The following is a 22,400-nucleotide window of genomic DNA, read 5'->3' as shown; positions in this document are numbered from 1 at the left end:
ACATGGAACCTCATGAATGAGCTCAGGGTGTTGAGGATGGTGAACAAAAAGCAGAAGGGAAGTGATCCTTGGTTAGTCTAGGACTGAGGGTCAAGGTCATCCACCAAAAAAAAAAAAAAAAAATGTTGTTCTTAAACATCTTTAACTTACTTCCATTAATATCCACCGAAAATAGGCCAACCTAAGCTTCAACACCAAAGTTAAGGCTTGTACATAATGAATTCATTCTTGCATAGTTACTCTTTCAAAAATATCAACTTGCTATAACTTTCTTCTTTAATGCCAATTCTTAACAAATTAAAATACAATAACAGGAGTGTAATTGAGCATTTATTGCTTATGGGCTCTAAAATGAGGCTAATCAGATAGTGACTAAAGCCTCAGCATGGGTTCTTTTAATAGGCATGTTTTAACATACAATAACCATGATATTTTATTTAAAATTATTATAGAAATGTACCAAGTGTCTGCTTTTTGGATTACAATGCAGCAAGAGAACACATTTATCATGGCTCAGCATGGGCCAGGGAATCTGTTTTCTCGCTTGAGTTAGGCACCGAAACCTCAGAGGAGCTAGATCTAAAAAAAAAAACCAGGATATAAACTTGGCAATTCTTACAGTGCAAGCCACTAACATTTTTACAAACCTTACAAAATGCACGTCCTAATCCACAAAAGCCCTTTAATATGGTGCTTCGGAAACAGGTGGAATGCAAAGGCGTGTGTCTGCGGCTTCAAGTTTCCCCCAAGAGAAACGACACTGAGATTTCTGTTTTTGAAAGAACCCAGCCTTTTCATCTTGCCCCAGCTTGGTACTTGAGGAATTAAAGCTAGGACCACTAACCAATGTCGCCTCCTCAGAAGTGGGACATGCGGCCCTACAGGTTTGAGGTAGGGGCCTCACTGGGTGAAGTAAAGACAGCAAGCTTGATTTTGATATGCAAATGTTACAGATACTACCCTTCTCCTGTTCCTTGTAGAAAATGCTGATCAATGATAAAAGGGGAAAAAACCCTTTAACAAGGCATGAGGGTAATTCAAAGCCAAGTACTTTTAAACAGCACTTAACAAGTCCCTGGGGCCCACTCAAGAGCCAGGCCCCCCAGAGGTGCTATCTCCTGCCCCTCAACAGCTTGAAAAAGTAGTAATTGCAAACCTATTTGCATTTTTCTTCTCAAGTTGTCCATGCTCATCGTGCGGATTATTTTCTCCAAGCAGGCGCTGGAGCAAAGGGACCCGCTGCCGAACGTGCGGTGAGCTCAGGAACGGAGCACTGCAGCCCCCCGCAAGCCCACTCCTGCACCTTTGCCATCCCTTGTTTTTTACCTCTCGCTCCTAATTATGTTGCATCTATTGCCGTACACTTAATTAGCTGCATTAATGTGATTTCTTTTCACATAGTCAAGCAATTAAGAGCTATGATTGAGTTTCATTCAATTAGCCTCAACAAACATGCTAATTGATGTCCCAGATGCAAATGAGGTGCAATGAGAGAAACCTGCTAGCAATTGAGAGCCGTGTCAGAGACCCACAGCTTCCAGCTTGCTGACAGAAGCACGGTTTAACGCGGCTCCAGCCTTCTGGGGGGTTGCCTTCAGAGAGGGCCGCGGAGTCATTAGTGCCGTGGTGGACGGCATCTCTCTGGACTCGGAGAATTAATTGATTTGCGGCTGACAATCTTGTCCTCCAGTCTCATGGTCATGCGTTACCAGGACCTGGAGGTCATTGACTGGCTAATGTGGTACTCGGGCAGGGAGAGTAAGCCCTCACCCAAACACAGCATGAGGCTGCTGGAACCCAGGTGTTTTCCCCAAAACCGCAGAGAGAAAGGTGTGGAGTTCTTGGTCTGGCAATTTCAGAGCCCTCTCTGTGTGTGATGGACTATACGGTTCTCAGTAAATGGTGAGTTCATCTTAGTCAGCTCTGGGGCATCTGGCGTTGAACTTAAGCTTAAAATACAGCAATCCATCAATAGTCCCTAAAAATACTCTTACTATATTGATTCTCACTGCCTCCCATCCCCATGTTACCTTTGGCTGTCTGCTGAAAGATGGGTTTGCTTGATGTGTTCATGGGGTTACCAAAAGCAGTTAACAAGATCTTAAAGCCAACTCCAAATGTAGAAATGGTATGATGGCATCTCTGAACGAGAGCATCTGAATCAAACACACGGCTTTGAGACTATCTTCAAGGACAGATAATGCAATTAACACCACTGTGATTTTAACACAGATTTTTTATACAGTATGGAGACCCTTCATCTTCACAAATGATGGGAAAAAATCACAGAAACGTTGTTCCCATGATGTTTTCCCAATAAGTTCTGGTCTCTAATTGTACATAAATGCCTAGAAATTTAACATATTAACATGTAATATAGCTTGTCTAGGTGAGATAATTGTTAGCACAAACTAATACTTGCTGTGGCCAATATATTGAATTTTTCCTCTTTGCATGACCTAGCTTGACAGTCCTCAAAGTGTGGTCCCTGATACACTATCCGGGGGTTCACAGGTTCAGACTATCTCTAAAATATTCCAAGACACTGTTCGCCTCTTCCAGAGCTGAAATTTGTTTTTCTGGTGACTAAAACTGCTGGTTCTAGACCATAAACCCAGGCAGCAGAACCAAACTGCACTAGTCCCTCTTGTCAGTATTCATTGCCATGTTCTCTAAATAAAAACAAAGTTTCACTTAAAAATGTTCTTGAGGCACCTGGGTGGCTCAGTGGGTTAAGCATCTGCCTTTGGCTTAGATCATAATCCTGGGGTCCTGGGATCAAGCCCAGTGTCGTCTGCCTCTCTCTGCCGCCCCCCCCTCCCACTGCTGCTGCTTCTCTCTCTGTGTCAAATTAAAAAAAAAAAAAAAAGGGCAACTATTGATTCTTAAACATTTCAACCCTGAAGTACATACATATCTTCTTAATTTTTTGGGTAATGACAGGGCAAGCGTGTGTGAGCGCTGGTGCCACACATGGAAGGGGACGGGTGTCCCACAGAAACATACTTCTGCAGTTGTCTGAGGTTCGAGCTGAACTAGCTGCTTTTTTGGTGGGACCTATTTTTACTTCAAAGAATGACTATGTCAGACGTTATATGACTATTCAACCTTGGGCTTTTGGCAGCTATTTTCTTGAAATGAACAGCATGACCACTGCAGGGAAAAGAGTGGACAGTATCTGTGGCTGGTGTAGAACCCGAGTTTCCGGTGAGGATGAGAATCTTGGCAACTTGCATCTTTCACCGTGAGCTTCATACTTTCCAAATACTGACACTCTCTTTCCCAACAAGACGGATGGTGATATAAATCCAAACACTTTCTGGATATTATATGATGGAAAGTGTCTCCATTTGGAAAGCTGCATATCTCAGTTAAACATTTTTTTTTCAATTACTTATTTGAGAGAGAGAGAGAGAGAATGCACACACACATACACACACACAGCAGGAGAGGCAGAGGGAGAGGGTGAGGGAGAAGGAATGGAGAGAATCTCAAGCACACTCCCTTCTGAGCATGGGACTCTCGATCTCATAAACCTGAGATCAAGACCTAAGGTGAAATCAAGAGTCGGATGCTTAACTGAATGAGCCACCCAGGCGTCCCTAAGCAATGTTTTTGAAATGACCCATGCATGGTGTCACACAGAAGGTCATTCAACCAGCAAGACAGTTCAATGGAAACAGTAAGACTGTCCTACTGTTCTCAAGATTTCCTTTTGTTGTGGAAAATGTGTTTTCCATAAAAATGTTATTTATGTAATAATATATCACAGAAGGGTGGTTTATTATTCTTTTAAATAAATTATATGAGTATTTTAAAATTTTCTTAGTTTTGATTTCTAACATGCTTAGTATCAATTAGGTATAATCCACAGATGCAGTGCCTGGCTGGTTCAGTGGGAGGTGTGTGTGACTCTGGTGAGAGCCCTCACTCTGGGTGTAGAAATGACTTAAATAATAATAAAAAAAAAACTTGAAAAAAAAAAAAGATATAACCCTCAGAAACAAAAGGCCTTTAGGATTCCTCAGTTATTTTTAATAAAGTAAAGGAGTCTTGAGGCCTAAAGGTTCAGAACCACTTGCCCAGTTCAATATTCACAAAACAGCCAAGAGCTACGAGTGTGCAACAGCTTCACACACACAACTGGGGGAAGGGAATGAGAGCTGGGCTTCTGCAGAGATGCCAGAAATGTTCTTCAGATTTGTTTGTCTTTTCCTGGAGGAAAGGATTGACTCATTCTTCCGATTTTCACTGTACTTCATGAATGTCCAGGTTCAAAGAGGAACTATAGTTTGTATAAGTTCTATTTTTAAAAAATCCTTACTTCAGGGCTCAGAAAAAAAAAAAAGTATGTAAGAGAAGCCATTGTTAAATGCACTGCTATGCCCAACTCCATTTAATACTATTTTCAAAGGAAACTAATCTATAAAGACACACATAATACCATCCATTCAAAGAGACCCAAGCAAATGTTCAAGTCCAACATTTCTGAATAATAAACAATAGGCTCATATACAGTCACAGGAGCGCACGAAACCGATACCCTAAAAATACTATGAAAATATCGTAAAACTAGGAGGAATCTTCTGGCCATGTCCTTTCAGATCATATAACTCAAAGAAGACAATTTCTCCTTCTCTCCAAAGGGCCAGTCACAATAGCAAGGTAGGAGGCAGCTTCAAAGTGGAAAACCCTAGGAGAGATGATTTTTGTTTCCCCAGACAGCCAACAGAATTGCAGGGTTTCGCTTTTGGACCTGCCTTTGAAAGGACCCCTCGACCAACGTTGGCTCGTAAGTACACGCCAACGTGATGCGTGGCCACCCCAGGAAGAAGGTACCTGGTGCCCGGGACAAATGCAACAGTTACGACAGCAGATTCTTTAGTGGGCCCCGTGATCATGGAAGACCCAGCAGAAGGGAAGGCTGGGGAAGCGTCACGGGTGGGTCGGGGCAGCGCGCTTCATGCACCATGGACAGCTCCCACACACAGCCAGGGCCAACCTCTAGAGGCCCCTCCGCCAGCGAGCATCTGATACGTGTGGGCTGAAGTCCAACGTCAGCCCTGGGGGATAGGTTATTATAATATAAATCAAAACAGCAGAAAACTCCAAATTGAATTATGAATACACCTATTGCTTCCTGATTGTATCTGTCTTGATTGACCTAGCATATTGAGCTTTACACTGCAAGAAAGATTTTCCTCATTTTAGGTTCAAATTGAATATTACCCAGTTGTAACCCATGCGTGCTCAAACCCAGCCCACACAAAATGAATGTGTCGGGTATGAAAATGGCTTCCTGTCTTCCCAGTCACTGTAGGCCTCTTCCGAAGGCAAGCATGAGTGAAATTTCACTGCAATGAACTTCAAGGAGCTGGCACCGTTCCTTGGCTATGTGAGTACTTTAATAATTAATTATGGCTTGAAACAACTGGACCAGCAGTTATATATGGGAAGTTTTGAGTGAGATAGGAATGTTCAGCATAGCGATATTAGATCTGAAGCTCTTTAAAACTTCAGACTTCTTGGGGTGAATTTGCTAGAACACATAGCTCTTCAAAAAGCAGATTTTTAAGACAGAGAGCACACACAGTCTGTCCTCGGGGGGGCGCTAATGATCACTACACCTTTTCTTCTGCCATTTAACCCAGTGCAGGACAAAAATCTCCCACATTCACTGTTGCCCACCAGAACACTGAAGGATTTCTGAACGCTCACCACACCTGTGTTTTCTTCTGACACATTGCTTTTCTAGGAGTAATTCTGTTCCCCTGATGCTACTGCTTCATGTCCGTTAACATTCTAATTTCCTCAACTAAAGAAGTCTGCAGAGGACAAAGTCAGCTTCCTTCGGGCCAGAGAATGGCCTCTGGATCCAGCCTTGGGGTCTGGGGAGTTTTGCACTTGGGGCACACTACTTAATCATTCCTGGTCCCCATTTCCACATCTTTAAGATAGGGAGATGAACAGTTCCCGCCTCATGGGACAGTTCTAAGGATGGACGAAGATCATTTGCAAACTGTTTAAGAGAATGGCAGTGCCCTCCCCAAACGACAGCTCTCCTTACTGCTGTCCAGTCAACATACTGAAATCTTTGCCCTCGGAGCTGACATGATCATTCCCTGAGCTCAAGGTGTTGTTACTACTTGAGGTAATAATCCTGACATGGTAAGCCATGAGGGGTGACCTGCCAAGCGACTTTTCATTTCCCAGCTCAGAAAAAAAGAAACTCTGTCCTCTGCAGACATCTGCTATGTTCTACTTTTTATTTTTCTCCCCCTCCACTTTCCTTTCTTTCCTCTTCTCTCTCTCTCTCTCTCTTTTTTTTTTTTTTTTTTTTTTGTGGGGGAGGCATGTATATGGTAGTCAGACATTTTTATTGCAAAATGCCGTCTGGAAAAGATGCAAAACAAAACTGCTAAAATGCAAGGGAGAAAAACACGGGGGGAAAAACAAAAGGCCCCCTTCCCTTTGCTTATTGAGTTCAAAGGCATAACATGCAGCACCCTGCAGCAAATGGGAAGCTACACTAATTTTAAAGCCATAAAACGCTACCCAGTGCCCCGCGGGGCAGGCCTACGCTGGAGCTAGTGGCACCTAAATAAGACACGGTTCATTTACTCCGCAGCTTAGCCTAATGTAATCATCAGCGGATTTTCGCCTAGAGTTGTAACAGGCAGAGAGCCGATGCGGCCGAGGTGGCACTCCCAGCCATCGAGGGGGCCGCCGCTAGATTGCTGTTGATTAGAAAATTTTTCAGTTTTGACAAGCACTTAATGAACATAAATCGCCACCTTGATTGGTTTCCATTTGGGGCCACAGGCACACCTGAGAAGAGGCAGGCCTTCCATCCCTTTCTTCCTTGCAAGACCTTCGCAACAAGCCAGTAACTGGGTTATGAGCTACAGAAGAAAATATTTATAAAATATCATAATGGAATTCAATCTCTTGGTGGAAGAGGAAGAATTATTTCCTGTGACCCCCCACGTCCATCCTCTACCGTAGAGAGTTCTCCTCTGTAGTGACTTACTGTCAGAAAAAAAAACCAATGGGTTTGATTTATTTACCTTTTTGCAAGAATTCTAGCTACAGTTAGGAACACTAAAAAGACCAAAAATGGAAAACAAAATGATACGGACTGGGTCAAGGGATGAACTACCATGCTGCGTCCCAATAAGACAATGTCCTATCGACTCTAAAAGCTTGAAGACTCAAATCTGCAAGCTACCCGGTTAAATCTGCATATTTACAGAAACACACAAATACGCATATATTATTATTTTTTTAATTTAGAAAAGAAGGCAGATGGAGTTTTCTCAATGTAGAAAAAATAGGTTAGGTAGAATCTAGAATATTTGGTGGTTTAGTTTTTACAGAAACATGAAGACTTTTCTTGGTCTGGTCACGCCCTACTTACACACTGTGTGATCAACGTGAAGATAACTTGTACCACAGCGAGCAGGCATTCTGGCCATTGTATTTGAAAATCTAAACACTTTACAAACCCCGAGCGTTCCATAAAATAAGTAAGAGTTTCCTCAGGCAGAAATAAGACTTTGAAAAAGCATCTAACTTTTTTTGTATATGTGTAAACAGTATGGGTTTTTCAGTAGTCATTCTTTCTAACAAAAATTGTAATTATTTCTCTGAAAGTATTTATACTAATTTTGGCAGGATCATTCCATGGGTCTGACAACACTGATATTCACCACACTGCCTGAAACTGGGTGAATGTCAGAGATAGCTCCCAGGCTGCCCCAAGCACAGACAGGGCAGCCTCTCCAGTGCTCCAAGGGCTTGTGACAAGGCCAGGGGCAGCCCACAGGAACAGGGCTGGGTGGCTGCTCTCATACCACCTGGGTTCCTCCATGACTCATTCTGCTCAGGACTGCACCTAGCCAATTCCCCAGTGGGCCCTGGTTAAGGATGGATATCTCTATAGTTCTCGCATGTTGTAGCTTAGACAATAAAGCTTCCAAGCAGCATCTGCACGCCCACATCTGCAGTAGCATGAGTCACAGCAGCCAAGAGGAGGAAGCGATTCAAATGTCCATCCACAGGGGAATGGATAAACTAACTGTGGTAAAAACACAGAACAGAGTATGATTCAACCCATGCTACAACATGGACGGACCTCAAGGACATTACGCTGAATGAAATAAGTAAGTCACAAAAAGACAAACACTATGTGATTCCACTAATATGAGGAACTTAGAGTAGACAAATTCACAGGGACAGAAAGTACAATGATGCTGCCCAGGGGTTGCAGGGAAGGGGATGGGGACTTAGTGTTTAATGGGGACAATCCCCGTTCTGCCAGATGAAAAGCTTCTGGAGACTGGCTGCCGACAGTGAGAATACACTTCACGCCACTGAAATGTACGCTTAAAAATGGTTAAGATGGTCAGTCTTAGGTTGTGTGTGTTTTACCACAGTTAAAAAGACAAAACCGAAATCCTGTGCTCCTCTCCCACCCTGGACTTTTCCTGCGGTCTTCTCTTTGAGTGGAAACTCAATACAGCTGGGACATATTTCAGTGTTAAAGTGTAAGGAGGTGGCTTCCTCTGCTCATGATTTTGGGAACTACAGGCCTGCTGGTATGAGGACAGCCCAAGCACATGGACAAATCGTGCCTCATTCTTTGTTCAGCAAGACTACACCAATGGGAAGGACATGCAGCTGACAGGACCCTGGAGGTCTCTGCCCACGCCTGTGGGAGATGCAGGCTGCAGGATACACTGGAACAACAGAGCACCAATGGACACAGCAAGGGAAGGGCATGCACGGCAGGTACACCCCAAGAGGACAAGCAGAGGAAACCCCACAGAGACATGCCGTTCTCGAGACTGCGGGGGAAGGATGAGCAGAGTTGGTGTGGCAAGAAGGAGGAATAGGAGAGGGTGTTCCTGGTGGAAGCGATTGCATGTGTTTGGGCCTGGAGGCCAGAGAACACGGCAGTGCGAGCTGCTGGAAGGCAAGTCCGGTACGGAGGGACACGGTGGGTCAGAGGCAGTGTGCGGTGCAACACCCAGAAAGACCTGGCGGGTCCTGTGAAAAGGTGAGGGCTCCATCTTAAGCAGAGTGGGGATCTTCTTCCTCACTGACGCATTTAAAAGAAACAAGTGGAGAGAAGTAACAAGAGTATGAGAAGTACATGGTGAAGGGGGAGAACTGCCTTTCTCTGTACCGCAGACAGCGGCTGAATTTTGAAAAACCTGAGGCAGGGTGCTCTGGTGGCTAACGGAGCAGACAAGCAGGCCTGAGGTCTGGGAGAGGGGGGTTTGAGCATATCACCTCTGCCAATGGGACTTCCATTCTGAGGCCCTGCTGGATGAGTTCCCAGGGAGGACAGAAGGTGGAGACCAATGCTAGGGCAGAAGACGAAAAGCCCACAGAGTAACCAGAGTCATGGACCTGAAAGGGGCTCGGTGATCCCCAAAGTGGGCCGCTGAATCCTGGCATGCCACGGGGCTCCATCCCAGCCACCATGGTGCAGAAGGGCCCCGCCAGGCCCTAAGTCATGAGTGCGGACCCCCCTGTGCATCAGAAGGAATCAGTACAGGATGCTGATGGAATCTGTCAGACATGAAATAAGGAAGGAATTTTAAGGACAGAGGTAAGGATGTGCGGACCACAGAGATCTACAGTGACTTCTTTCTCTACCTAAGACAAAGGAGATGGGAGTTCTGTACATGTGTGCAAGGATGGCCTATGTTCTCAGATGACTATGCAGGGGCATGTTCTTAATTTACTCTCACGTCCATGGTTTGTGGCAAGCTGCCTGAATGCCTCTCCTGGGAAGGGGCAGAGCATCAAGTGCAACTAGAAGCAAGCAAGATCTGGATGTGGGGCTCCTGGAGGGGCTGCTCCCACCATGGGCCCAGGAAACCACTCTGGTGGGACAAGCAGACAGCAGTTATTCCCGGGGCAGGCCAAAGGAGACGCTCAGACTCAGGAATACAACTTCTACCCCAACCTCAGCAAAGCCCCCCATATTCCCCTATACAGTCCCCATCCCAGCAAACTCAGGGATCTTCTGCTGCCCCATAGATAAAGCCGGCCACTCTAAGAACTCCCATGGTTTTCAAACCCATTTCCACCCATCTGAAACAGAACAGAAAGGTTCACTTGTAGCCAGAGTTCCAGATCTCTGCTCCTCAGTATTGACATATTTTCCTGATCTACTTTAAAAGGGATTATTTGTGGGTTTCAGCAGTGTTTTAAGATTTTATGGCCTTCATATAAGACTGTGTATGTGTGTGTTCTCCCCCACCCAATGCAAGCGGATCTGCACTCAGGGAGGTCTAGATGTGCAACGTGGTTTATTTCCTCTACCCCAGTCCCACTGGAATTTTCAAAGTAGAGGCAGGATCGTCCCCTGTGAGGATCCCAGCCCGGGCAGGAGCCCATGACTTGACTGCATGTGACCCACAGGAGCTGGCCAGGGTGCCCTAGCCTATGCTAGTCCTGGGCAAACAGTGGGAAACAGGGCAAGGTCTTTGCTAGACAGGGCGGTACAGAGATACTGGAAGGCACCAGGAGAAGAGCCGGTCTGCCAAGTGATCAGGGAGGACTTCTTGTGGAGGAAGGCCATGCAGGTCTACCAGGAGGTTGGATTGCAGACTGGAATTAGAAGCAGCCCGGCTGGAAAAGAACGTATAGAGCAGAGAAGGAGAGCCTGCAACACTGTGGCTTATAAAGGGGGAAGCAAGATCAAATAACTGTTCATCATAAAACTAATTATGCTCCTGCAGTAGCATGTTAGACAGGACATGTCTGACATTATTCTGCTCAGTAAGAAGGGGGTCCTGAAATCTCAGGGTCCTCTGTCATCCCATGACTCGAAATATTTGACATCTAGAAATCTGGGCTTTGAAGTACCTGCGTAGTCATCTAGATTCAAGCTAGTCCGACTTCTGCAATGTTTTGGGGAAACCAATGAAGAGTTTCTCTGGGTATAACTCAGTAATCACTACCTGAAGAAATTTGAGGTCTACCTTAGCAGGTGTGCAAAACTCACTGAAGGAACTGATCACGGATTCATAGTGAATCATTACAGAAAAGGTCCTGATCTTATGTGAGGACTATGTGTACCTTAAATGATGATTACCAGCAGTGGGTATGGGCAAGAGTTGTTCTCCCAATAGAAGTATCTTCCTTTCTTTCCCGATGTTACTATTATTATTTTTTTTAGATAAATACCCACTCAGGGCATCATCCCAGATCTTTTCTTCATTTTTGCATTGGTAGAGGGGTGGATTTTCTGATTTTGTACCTGAAAATTGACTGAAATCAGCATTCTGATAGCACGGTTCAGAGTCCAAGTTTGACTCTACCAGAGTCCAAGTTTGACTCTACCATTTGCTTGAGAAGACAAGCAAATGCCAGTGGCACCCAGAGCACAGCTGCTCTGCATCGGGAGCTTCTCCGCCACCCAGGAAGGAGGTGCTGTGGGAAGGAGGAGTACAGCTCTGCAGGTCAGGGAAGGACAGAGCCACGGCTGCTTCCAAGTCGGCCCATATGCACCGAAAGGGAATGAAATCCAAGAACGAGGTTTTCTACAGTGTGAGCAATCCGAGCCCATGCCAGGCAGGTGGGCTGTGCCCAACCGTCCCGCATCCTAATGAGGATGCCAGGAAAGGCCTCTTGGCCAGGACCCCATGAAGTCACTGGACCAACCGTACGGCCACGAGCTCCCGCTCAGGAAGCCCAGCACACACACCTCTGTTAGCCATGCCCTCGATGGTGCTCTCTCGACACAAAGATGAATAGGTGGGGACACTGGACTGTGAAGCCCCCAGGTCCGAGTTCTTTCTCATTATCCCCTCCATTTTTCCATCAAGGTGCTCCCTGCGGCTCAGAGTTAAGTCCAAAGAACACACCGCCCTCCACCCCCTGACCCAGTGAGGTGTCATCAATGAGACACTCAGACCTACCTCCCCCAAGAATGTGACGCAGGGAGGGCTTTTTAAAGGTCGTCTAAATGTACAAATTCTCTGAGAAACAGAAACCCGGACCACAGAGCAGCCTCAGAAGTCTGTCCACATACTTTGATCATTCTTTGATCATGCTAGGGCTGTGTTTACAGAATGCCAAGTGGAGATGGAGGAGGCGCTCAGCTGGTCAGCACCGGAGTGCAGGTGACCCGCTTATCCCTGGAGCCCTGGGCCTCGCGAGTGTTGGCACTGACAGGTCCTGTGTCCTGGGCTAACCAGTGCGACCAGCCCACCAGAGCAGCCCCAAACCCAAAGCAGCTTCATTATGTTGCCTGACACTGCCACCTGTTACCTAAACTGGGTTACAGGTTTACCTTACTTTTGAACAGCATCTTGAGAAAGAGGCAGCAAGTGAACTGGGTTACCCTGGACCCCAGGTTTCACCGTCCCATGTGACTAATGACCCTGCCCAGCAGTCCCAATCTGAGGAGAGGCTTTTCCTCACAAGTCCAACGGACTCCATCAGCCTCTGTTTTACAGAGGTGCAGGAGAAGCCTCTGAAGTGAACACGTGATCCTCAGACCTCCCACCTGAAGGATTCTTCCAGATATCCAGAGTGGACACCATCCAGCCCATTGCTCAATGTCCACTATTAAGATGCATTCCCTAGAAGGAATGCTGCAGACTGCAAATGTGTGCTGGTGCATGGGTTCCAGCTTGTGTTTAAAAGGCGGGATGGCCCCCAGGCCTACAGTGGGGCAGCTGCTGTCATGCTCAGGAAGCGTGCATTCTCTCAGCGGCTCCCACATCCTGGCCGGTGCCTCTCTACCGCTACCCAGCTGCCCTGCTGGCAGCCAGTGTGGTGACCACCCATCCTGAGGAACAGCTAGGGCTGAGACTGTCACTTCTTCCTCCTGTTCCCCTGCGACAGTGTGGGGGAGGCGGGGACCTGTCTGCGGGAGGCCGGCCCTGCTGGCCTCTCCTGAGCCTCTAAGGACGGGCTGACACGGGCAAGGAGCACACAGGGAGGACATCTGGGGTCGGGAGGCACTGCCACCATCAACATTCAGGAAACTTTCTCAGTCTGGGTTAGGGTGGTCAGTCTCTTCCCTCTTTCCTCCTGGTTTCCAGAAAGACTGTCTCTTCCTATTATCTGCCACACATAGGCAGTTCCACCCCTGCTTACAGACAGCCATTCTCTCCTCCCTGAGAGAAACGTGTAAGGGTTCCAATAGTAGGAGGCATGGCCAGGGTGACAGGCTTTCTCTTTAGTGCAGGGAGAGCCTGAATCTATTGATGACAGAGCAAGGCCAAGCTGTGTGTCACAGCCACTGAGGACGGCTGGTCCCTAACTCATCTGCACCTGTGCTTGGGGCTCAGGATGAACTACGGATGCTCCTGGGGATGAAGCCACCAACCTGGGAAGAATGAAGCCTCAGAAGAAGATGGGGCTGGGAAAGGATGGGAGGGAAGGAAGAGGGATCAGGAGCAATAGGACCAGTGGGAACTGACACCCTGGGACCATCATCCAGCGGAGGTCCTCCAAGTTCTGAGAGGCAGGCTGTCCTCAGAGGCCAGCTTTGGGAGTGTCCCTGGCAGCCAACCCATTCCAAGCATGTGGCGAGCCTGCCAGCCTCACGCCAACCCTACTGTGTGCTGCAAAGCAGGGTCCCCCAGCTCACGCCCAGCAGCCTGATTCTGAAGCCGCCATTTCAAAGTGTGTGGCACTCCACTGGGAGCCCGGAGCCCGGCCCACCGCTGGGGCCACGAACCGACAGTCTGGGTTGTCAAGAGGCTTTTTTCAATCACAGCAATGTACACAAAACTTATGCTTGGGATTGAAATTTGGGGTGTCTGAAGGATGATGATTTACACAAACATGGCCATGGACACCTGTGTAATAAGAAAAACATACGGGTCTCTTAAAGGATCACAATTCATTTCTCCAGGAGACCTTCTTTACTTTGAGCGCATCCAAGGAAGACATTTAAAAACTTCCAAGTTTTTTTTTTTTGTGGTGGCAAATTTAGGAAATGGTCAGTCTTCTGCTTCCACAGCACCCAAGGTAAGCTAAAGCTGGAATCTGCTGCTGCTCCAGCATCTTTTCCAAGCAAAGGTCTCAGGAGATCTGCATTGCCCGGGGGCTGCAGGATTCAGCAAGAGTGGGGAAGGGAGAGGCTTGTGGGGGCAGCAAGCTCTATACCTGTTCTGACACCCTCTTGCCCAGGCCTGTCTGTCCAGGAGCTCTTGCTGGGGAGCTCAGCCAGGAATCCCATTTGGCTAATGAACACCGGAGACATCTGGATCAGCTTCCTGGACAGGGCCCTCCAATACCGGTGGCATTCTACTAGTGGCCGATATACCCAGGCAATCTCAACTTTGAATGAAATGATTAAGGACCCTCATAATGCCAGCCTATTTTCCCTCTAAACTTGATTCGATCCCTTACTCTGCCCTATGTGCAAGAACCGGGCTGAGCTCCCTGGGTTCAACATGATCACCAAGCTAAAGGTGGCTAGTGGTGGAATCAGGGTCCAACCTGAAGGGGACCATGAGGTTCTCAGCACACACGTGCAAGAGAAATTCACATTTGTGCTCATGATGAGGGCCATGTGGCCACACTGGCTTGGAAGGGGCTGCTGTGTGGCTCTGCCTAGTATCTGTTCCAATCCCACGTGTTTCGTGCCTTCTCAAGCACTGCGTGCTCAATCCTGCAGCACTCACCCCGTTACAGAATCATTACACTATTAGACTCCCATCCTCAGAAAAGCATACCATGTTCCTTTGTGGTAAATACACTATCTAATCATTGAAAATTGGTGGTAGGCACCAGCAGCTGGCCCCGTTACTCCATTACTGAGATACAGTTAGTCTTTGTGGAAAACTATCTACAAATATCAGATTATTTAGCCAGGTTTATTTCCCTTCACTCCCTGGAGAGACACGGGCTGTAGGCTATGCTATTTTGGATCACCGCAGATGACCACTAACAGTGATGACCAACAGTAATGAAACCCAAAGGCACTAACCTGGGCGGGTTTCCCCAGTATTTAAGCACTCACAACAGATGCACCCTCATGGACTTCCAGCCATAACACAGCCCAGAGACCACCAGGAAGTGGGTGTCACAGTGCAATCAGTTTAACTGATATCACTGGGTTCTATCACCATTTGAAATTTCCTGGACTAAAATAATTAGGACAGTCTTCATGGTGTAGAATTTTAAGACATAAATTTGCAACAAATTTGCATGCTTCTGGATTTATCACTAAAACAAATCTGGACTCTGCCATGGGCATCCCTTTGACAAGTCTTCCCATTTTGAGCCAAAGAATGCCAGACTAACTCTGTAGTTGGGGATCTGCAGCTCTCTATCTTGGAAGAGAACATGTATTTGAACCTCACTTCTCCGAACTTCCAACCAAAGCTTGGTTGTGGAAATAAAACCAAAGGAGGATTACAGTGAAGGCCACGCCACCTCTCCGTGCTCTGGTAATTAAAATCTATCTCTAGACTACACCACTTCCTTTGCGGGGTTGGGGGGCACATATCTGCTTCAGTAATTTTAGTTCCCAGGAGACTGGCATTCACTGAACTGCACTTTATAATGATATTAGCTCTTGCCTGCCATATAATTATATAGCAAAGCCCCACTATGCTCCTTTTTCTGTGCTCTGACGATGTCCATGCATGTGTGTGCAAACACACGTGTGTGTGTAAAGGAACTAGGAAGCACTGAGGAGCATCACAAGAAGAAACTCATGTGGGAGAATTTTTGAAGAACTGATTGTGATTCTATTAATTGAGGGGCTGGAACGGGAAGTAAGTAGGCATTATCTTTCCTACAGGAACTTTCTGGGACATACTGATGTTCATGCCTTTTCCCTTTGGCAAGAAGAAGCAGATGTCCCTCCAATCAAGCCTGGGCTTAACAGAGGAGTGTAAAGTGGCCCGAAATGCTCATCAGTTGGACCCCACTTTTTCCTGGTCAGTGAGTCTTAGAGCATGAAAAGAATTTTGATTACACTTCTCTCTCTAAATAACACAAAGCAACTGGGTCAATAATTTGACCTGTGCTCCCTGACATGGTCTTAAGAGGAAGAGGATACGAACCAGTGAGATGGCAGCTGACGGGGCAGTGCTGGGAAGAGAACACAGCGAAGGGCCCACACTGCTTTGGTGTTCTGACAGAGGCGGAGAGTGGGCTGCAGTGACGCAGGAACAGCCACACGCAGGCTTCTTAGAGAAGCGACCGGACTCTATTCCCAAATCAGCCAAAATAAATCAAGCACAGAGGAGTTTCCTCAGTACAGTAAGTACTGACCTCTCAGGAGTCTACTTACTGGTAAAGCACGGGAGGCATTCCCATCAATGTCAGAATAAGTCAGGGACACTTAACGAAACACCTGTTTCATAACATGGTTCTAAAGGGGAAAGCCGCTGCTGGACGACTTGGAGAAGAATGGCAATTCACCCCAGGAAGCAAACAAACAGTAAGGGCACCACTTGTTACCTATTATATTGAAAAATGACATATATGTTATTCTGAAGTGAAGTTCATGGGAATATAGGTATAAGCCCTCTGGTATGCTGCTGGTGGAGAAAAACTGATACACTCTTTCCAAGAATCCGGCAACATATACCCAAAGCCATGAGAGCATCAGCACTCTTCAACTCCAGAAGTGACTGCTAGGAAACGGTCCCAGGGAAATGATAAGGGCACAGGGATGTCAATAGAGGACAATGATTAGTTACTTAAAACATTAAAAATAATTCAAAGTAAATTTATTTGCCAAATGTCCATTTTGAAGACACTGTTACACCAATCAGGACATATCTGCACCATGACTATCATGTCACTATCAATAATGGCAGCATACAAGAGTATGCGCGGGCACAGGCAGGGCATGTGATCTGTCATCATCTACGGAAGTGGGCACAGACAGAGTGTACGGGGTGACCACGTGCTCATGGGAGGAAAAAGCACTGATGCTCAGGAATGGCTGGGAGCACATGCTCCGAAATGCCAGCAGTCCTGTTCCCCAGGTGGTACTGTGGGAACGATTTTAATTTTCTTTAGTATTCTTGTGTGTAACTTCTTGTTCGTGTGTAAGTGGGTTAAAGCCTCTGCCTTTGGCTCGGGTCACGATCCCAGGATCCTGGGATTGAGCCCCGCATCGGGCTCTCTGCTCAGCAGGGAGCCTGCTTCCTCTTCTCTCTCTGCCTACTTGTGATCTCTGTCAAATAAATAAATAAAATGTTTAAAAAAATATTTAGACATTTTTAAATTAAAATCTTACCACAGTGATACAATCAGCTGAGCAGCTACCACTATATATTCTGATCTACACATCTATCTACATTAAGACCTATAAATACCTAGCAAGACTCACGAATATGTTGTTAGAGAACTGTCATTACATCCCATTTTCAGATTTTATCAGGCTTCCTAAGACAACTCAGGATGAGTAGAATGTCCTCCACATTTTCCCCCTAAAATAAAATTAATTCTGCCTTTTAATCTATCTTGTATAAATCACCAACATATCTCATTTTATTAACACATGCAGAAAAGCTCTTACCTTATAGACAGATTAGTGGTTCTTATCTGATGATAAAACCTGAGTCATGAACTACATTTAACTTTCCTGTTTTTCTCAGCTGCTCAGAGCAGAGTACTGGGTTCTGAACCAATTGTTCAGATTTTGTTCTAGATTCTCAGGTATATGCTCGCTTTTTTCTCTCTCCTGCTACCTGCTCTTATCTTTTCACTTTCACTGAAATTTTTACTTTATTTTTATTTGACTTTATCTGCCCCTTTGTTGTAAGTCCTTGCAGAATTAGAGAACCAGAGCTGGGTGACGGGGAGCGGAAGGGAGAGACACATGGTCTGATGGAGAGTGAGGAACGTATGATTTACTTCATGATGGAGCAGGAGACCCAAGACTACTTTAACTTCAGAGACAAGAGTCCTGATGCTTACGACCCTCACCCCCACCACACACACGGTGTGCAAGCTGAACTCCAGGCCTGTGCTCGCTTCGGCAGCACATATACTAAAATTGAACTCCAGGCCTGCCACCTGTGCCAAGGGGCCACACTCACATGTAAACTTGGATGGTAGGTCAGCACGCCGTTGTCACACAGGGTGACGTATTTCTTTTTCCACTCCTTGTTCAGCGATTTGCCACTCCGCTTCAGCAACATGCCCTAGAAGGAAAATATTCATTCATAAATACAAATTATAAAGTCTGGCATAAGTTTTTTTAAAAAAGTAGGCACTAATTTAAGAAATTTTAAACATTCATTTTTCTCTTATAATCATAAAATGGAAATGACACTTATTTTTAGCTTGGTAATTCAGCTTTTCTCCTCTACTTTGTGAATGACATGTATGTTCAACCAATTTCCCTGTGTGTGTGTAGATCTTAACTGTGTGACGCTACTGGGGGCTGATGTGCCGCTGGTTCAACAAATGTGATTTGCCAACTGCCACGATGCACTGTGCACCTTTCCTTTACCTGAGCAAGCACCCTGGAACCAAAGGTACAATGCTTTAAAAAAGGAAACCCAAATTTCTCTTTCTGAAATCACACATTAACTAAATTCTGAAACTTCTGGTATTTACAAATAAGATCATTTTACTTTACAGTTTTTCATTCCAGATTTTTAATTTACTAAACATGAAATTCCATTTGTAAACTTAGTACAGCATCTAATAGACACACCATGGCTAACATAATCCATCTTGAATGGAACCGTATTAGGGCCTCTTGAAAACCACCCAGCATTTGAAGCCAGGCCTCCCTTGACAACTGATGGGAGCTCACTCCTGCTTGAACTCCCCATTCCCAGCAAACCTCCCACGTGGTCTCCAGGCTTTTCTGGGGTGAAAACCCATGGCCAGTACTGAGCTCAGCCTTGACTTGGGGGGTTTATTCCCTGGGGCAGCTCCACACCCTCTCAGGTCAGATGATCTCAGCTTGAGCTTCTGCCTCTGAAATCTTCAGCCCCTGACCTCGTGGAATAAGGGAAAGCGAAGCATCTCCTGGCTTGCTCTTACTCTCACTGCCCATTTAGAAACTCACAGCATGGTAAGGATGACTACGAAGGCACAAGAAGAATGCTAGTTGGTGTACCAGGCCGAGGCCAAAGCGAAATTCTGAGTGTGAGAAAGAGTCTTCCAGAAGAAGAGGTGCCCATGAGTGTCCTTGCAAATGTGTACCAGCTTTGCCCGACCTCCTAATTCTGCTGTCCCCCATGAACCACAATACAAGGTAAGATCAAGGAAGCACTTTTATGGGATAATTAGGTTCAAGTTCCAACAATACTGCTTTCTACACCAATTTTCACAAGTATAATGGATGACGAGCCAGCTGGGAAGCCTGACTACCCCTAAAACATTGTTTCTGGGGGAAAATATTTCTAAGTTTGAAGAAACTCACAAGTAAACCTTCAGAAGGTCATCCCTCTGCACGTTCTTATTATTTGAAGAAAACACACAGCATCGCTCTGCTCAACATACCTTGATTTCTTAGAATCTAAGAAAAACCAATCTAAACCAAATATGGTGCAGAGACCAACAAAGAGAGGCAGGCCCCAAGGAAAATGCTGGTTACAAACCCAGGTGTTTCGAGGTCACCCTGCAGAGTAAGAATTAGGGAGAGGGGCAGTCACTGCTGGTGATTCGATAGTAAATAAGCATTCACTTAAAATCTTTACATTTCCCTCTCTGGCAGATTTCTAAGATTTTTAAACTTAGCTTAACAAAACTTCACAGACGTTCTCCTGTGGGCTCCCATTTTTCCACCATCCGTTTCAGAAGGAATTCCAACAATACCAGGGGCCGGGGGTCACCTCAGTGTCACTGGTAGCAGAAAGCTGCTCCAGGCTTCAGAAAGCTTTGTCCATCTGCACTCAGACAAAAATGCAGGCTGCAACCGCCCCCCCCAAAGCCCCAGGGCTCCGTGCAGATGGATCTACACAGCTCCTGGCTAGCTTACGGGTACTTTCACGAGCAAATCCTATATGCACAATTATCCTCTCCCCAGTGGGGGATGCCAGGACTTACTCCTAAGGGGATAGAGGGGGAACAGTCCAACTAGGAGGCAACGAGAAGAGATGACATTGTCAGGAAACTAAATTAGGCTGACTTATCTTGGTGCTGGGAAAGCTGAATGTCCAAATCTTGACAATCTTAAATAAATCCTATGATTCACCTTGCAGGATAATCTCTGATAACAACCAAATGCTGTACAAGTCAGCAGGGCTGAAGAACACCCCAGCGTCCTAGAGGCCATGCCTCCACCCTCTGGGCCAGGCCCTCGGTGGGTTCATGACCCGACCCCCAAGATTTCTGTGCTGTTAGAGCTGCTCGGCTGCCCTGCTCCCTGCCTCGGAGAAGCACCCAAGCTGGGGCCCGCCAGCCGCACCCGCCACTCTGTGACTGATAGCAAGAGCCCACCCTGAGAGGCGTCATGAGGAGACGCGTGCTGCCCTGATGAGCAGCAGAGGCAGCTGCAAGGTGAAGTTCTGTAATCAGAGGCTCAATCAGATGACGAATGACAAGACTCAGCAAATAGCTTCTGCAGACTGAAAATGTGTTCACTTTTAGTTTCTTTTTCTTTTTTTTGCTAAAGTTCACTCCAAACACTGATTTTTCATAGTATTTGTATGAAGTGGGAATCAAGGAGTTTCAGAGTCTAAAAAGACCCCAGAGTTTAAACCACTCAGCCCCGAATCTGTGAGACCAGTATTTATTTTACAATTCGTGCCCAGGGTCCCCTAGTCCTGCTTGGGCAGCCGTGTGCCAGGGAGCCCATGGGTCCAGATGGCCAGAGCTGTGGGAGCAATGCTCTGCTGTCTGAGGAGGGTCGGATAATCCTGGTTCTTAATTCTGGAGTCACATGGAAAGAGGAGGCCCTCTCCAAAGTGCCCTCACTTGGAGGAACTGCAGAGCCACCGCAAAGCCCCAGTGAGACATCCTGTCACATGGCTACATACCAGGACCCCTTCTTAGTCCCAGACTCTTCCAGAAGCATAACGTTCCAATTGCTCTGCCACGGTGGGGCCCCCCCTCTGAACAGAGTGTCCCCCAACATGCCAAGAAGGAGAGCGTACCCACTGTGCCCCTTTGGGACAGACTTTTATCAGTGCAGTGAGAAGCCTAGGATCCTGGCAGCCCCTCCCTGCATCAGACCGAGCCCCTGTACTTCAACTACAATGCTTCTGGCATCCTGAACTTATACATTGTCTACTTAAGTACCAAGAAAATGGAAAATCTAAAACCAGTTCATATTCAACTTTTAAAGGACATGAAGTCATGAGGATGAAGAGGCCGGAAGGCTCTCTGTTAGAGACACACATGGGCGGGCAGTTCCCATCAGCGGGTGCAAATGGCCCTTATGATTCTAAGTCTCTTTGATTCTGTGTTACCCAGGGCAAAACTGTGCGGGAGTATGTCACAGCATATACTTGGTCTATCTTTCAGATGCCACTTCTGTATACTCGAAAACAATCTCTTGCATAAGACTGCTTCTCACTGACCTGCTATCAGTGTGGACATCACTGCTGTTAGTGTTTTCTTTAACTCTTATGTTGCTTATGCATCTATTTACAAATTTTACTATTGCAAAACAATATTGCTCTAAAACAATATTGTCACTGCTCTAAAAGCGTGACACATATTAACCCAGAGAAATCTCACAACCCCATGTAAGTTACTATGATTATCCCCATTTTACAGATGAAGCCACTGAGTATTATGCTTCCATCAGAAATGATGAATACCCAACTTCTGTAGCAACATGGACGGGACTGGAAGAGATTATGCTGAGAGAAATAAGTCAAGCAGAGAGAGTCAATTATCATATGGTTTCACTTATTTGTGGAGCATAACAAATAGCATGGAGGACAAGGGGAGTTAGAGAAGAGAAGGAAGTTGGGGAAAATTGGAAGGAGACGTGAACCATGAGAGACTATGGACTCTGAAAAACAATCTGAGGGGTTTTAAGGGGCGGGGGATGGGAGGATGGGGGAACCAGGTGGTGGGTATTAGAGAAGGCACAGATTGCATGGAGCACTGGGTGTGGTGCAAAAACAATGAATACTGTTCTGCTGAAAAAAAAAAAAAAAGAAAGAAAGAAAGAAATCTTGGCAGGTTCTGTGCTTTGGGGAGGTCTGACAGAGAAGCCACACTGTGCTCTGTCTGTGGTCCTGAAATCACTAAGTCTTGTAGTAGGTTGTAGGCAATGATAGATAAGAAACAGAATCCGCATGCAATGCTGCTGTAGTAAAATCCATAAACATGTGCCCATGGCTTGGCACCAGGCAGCTGGCCAAGGCTGCAGGAATGGAACAGCTGTGGACGCAGGCAAGAAGGACAGGGAGGAAGACGCTACCTGAGTATGGAAAAAGGGTGGCCCAGCCGGGCAGCGGCACAGCCATCCACAAACCTGCTGTCTG

At 46.3% G+C, this 22,400-nt stretch overlaps 1 protein-coding gene across 6 annotated transcripts in view; it reads right to left on the bottom strand.

Moving 5' to 3' along the window:
• AGAP1 (ArfGAP with GTPase domain, ankyrin repeat and PH domain 1) overlaps positions 1–22,400 on the bottom strand; it is a 515,463-nt gene that overhangs the window by 179,320 nt on the left and 313,743 nt on the right. For all 6 annotated transcript variants that reach the window (XM_044241902.1, XM_044241903.1, XM_044241904.1 and 3 more), the window contains one exon: positions 18,042–18,146. In XM_044241902.1, coding sequence (XP_044097837.1) covers positions 18,042–18,146 — 105 coding nt within the window. The remainder of the gene's footprint in view (positions 1–18,041; positions 18,147–22,400) is intronic.

This window comes from Neovison vison, chromosome 3 (genome assembly GCF_020171115.1).
Source record: "Neovison vison isolate M4711 chromosome 3, ASM_NN_V1, whole genome shotgun sequence".
NCBI lineage: Eukaryota > Metazoa > Chordata > Mammalia > Carnivora > Mustelidae > Neogale > Neogale vison.
This window is presented reverse-complemented; position numbering and strand designations above follow the sequence as displayed.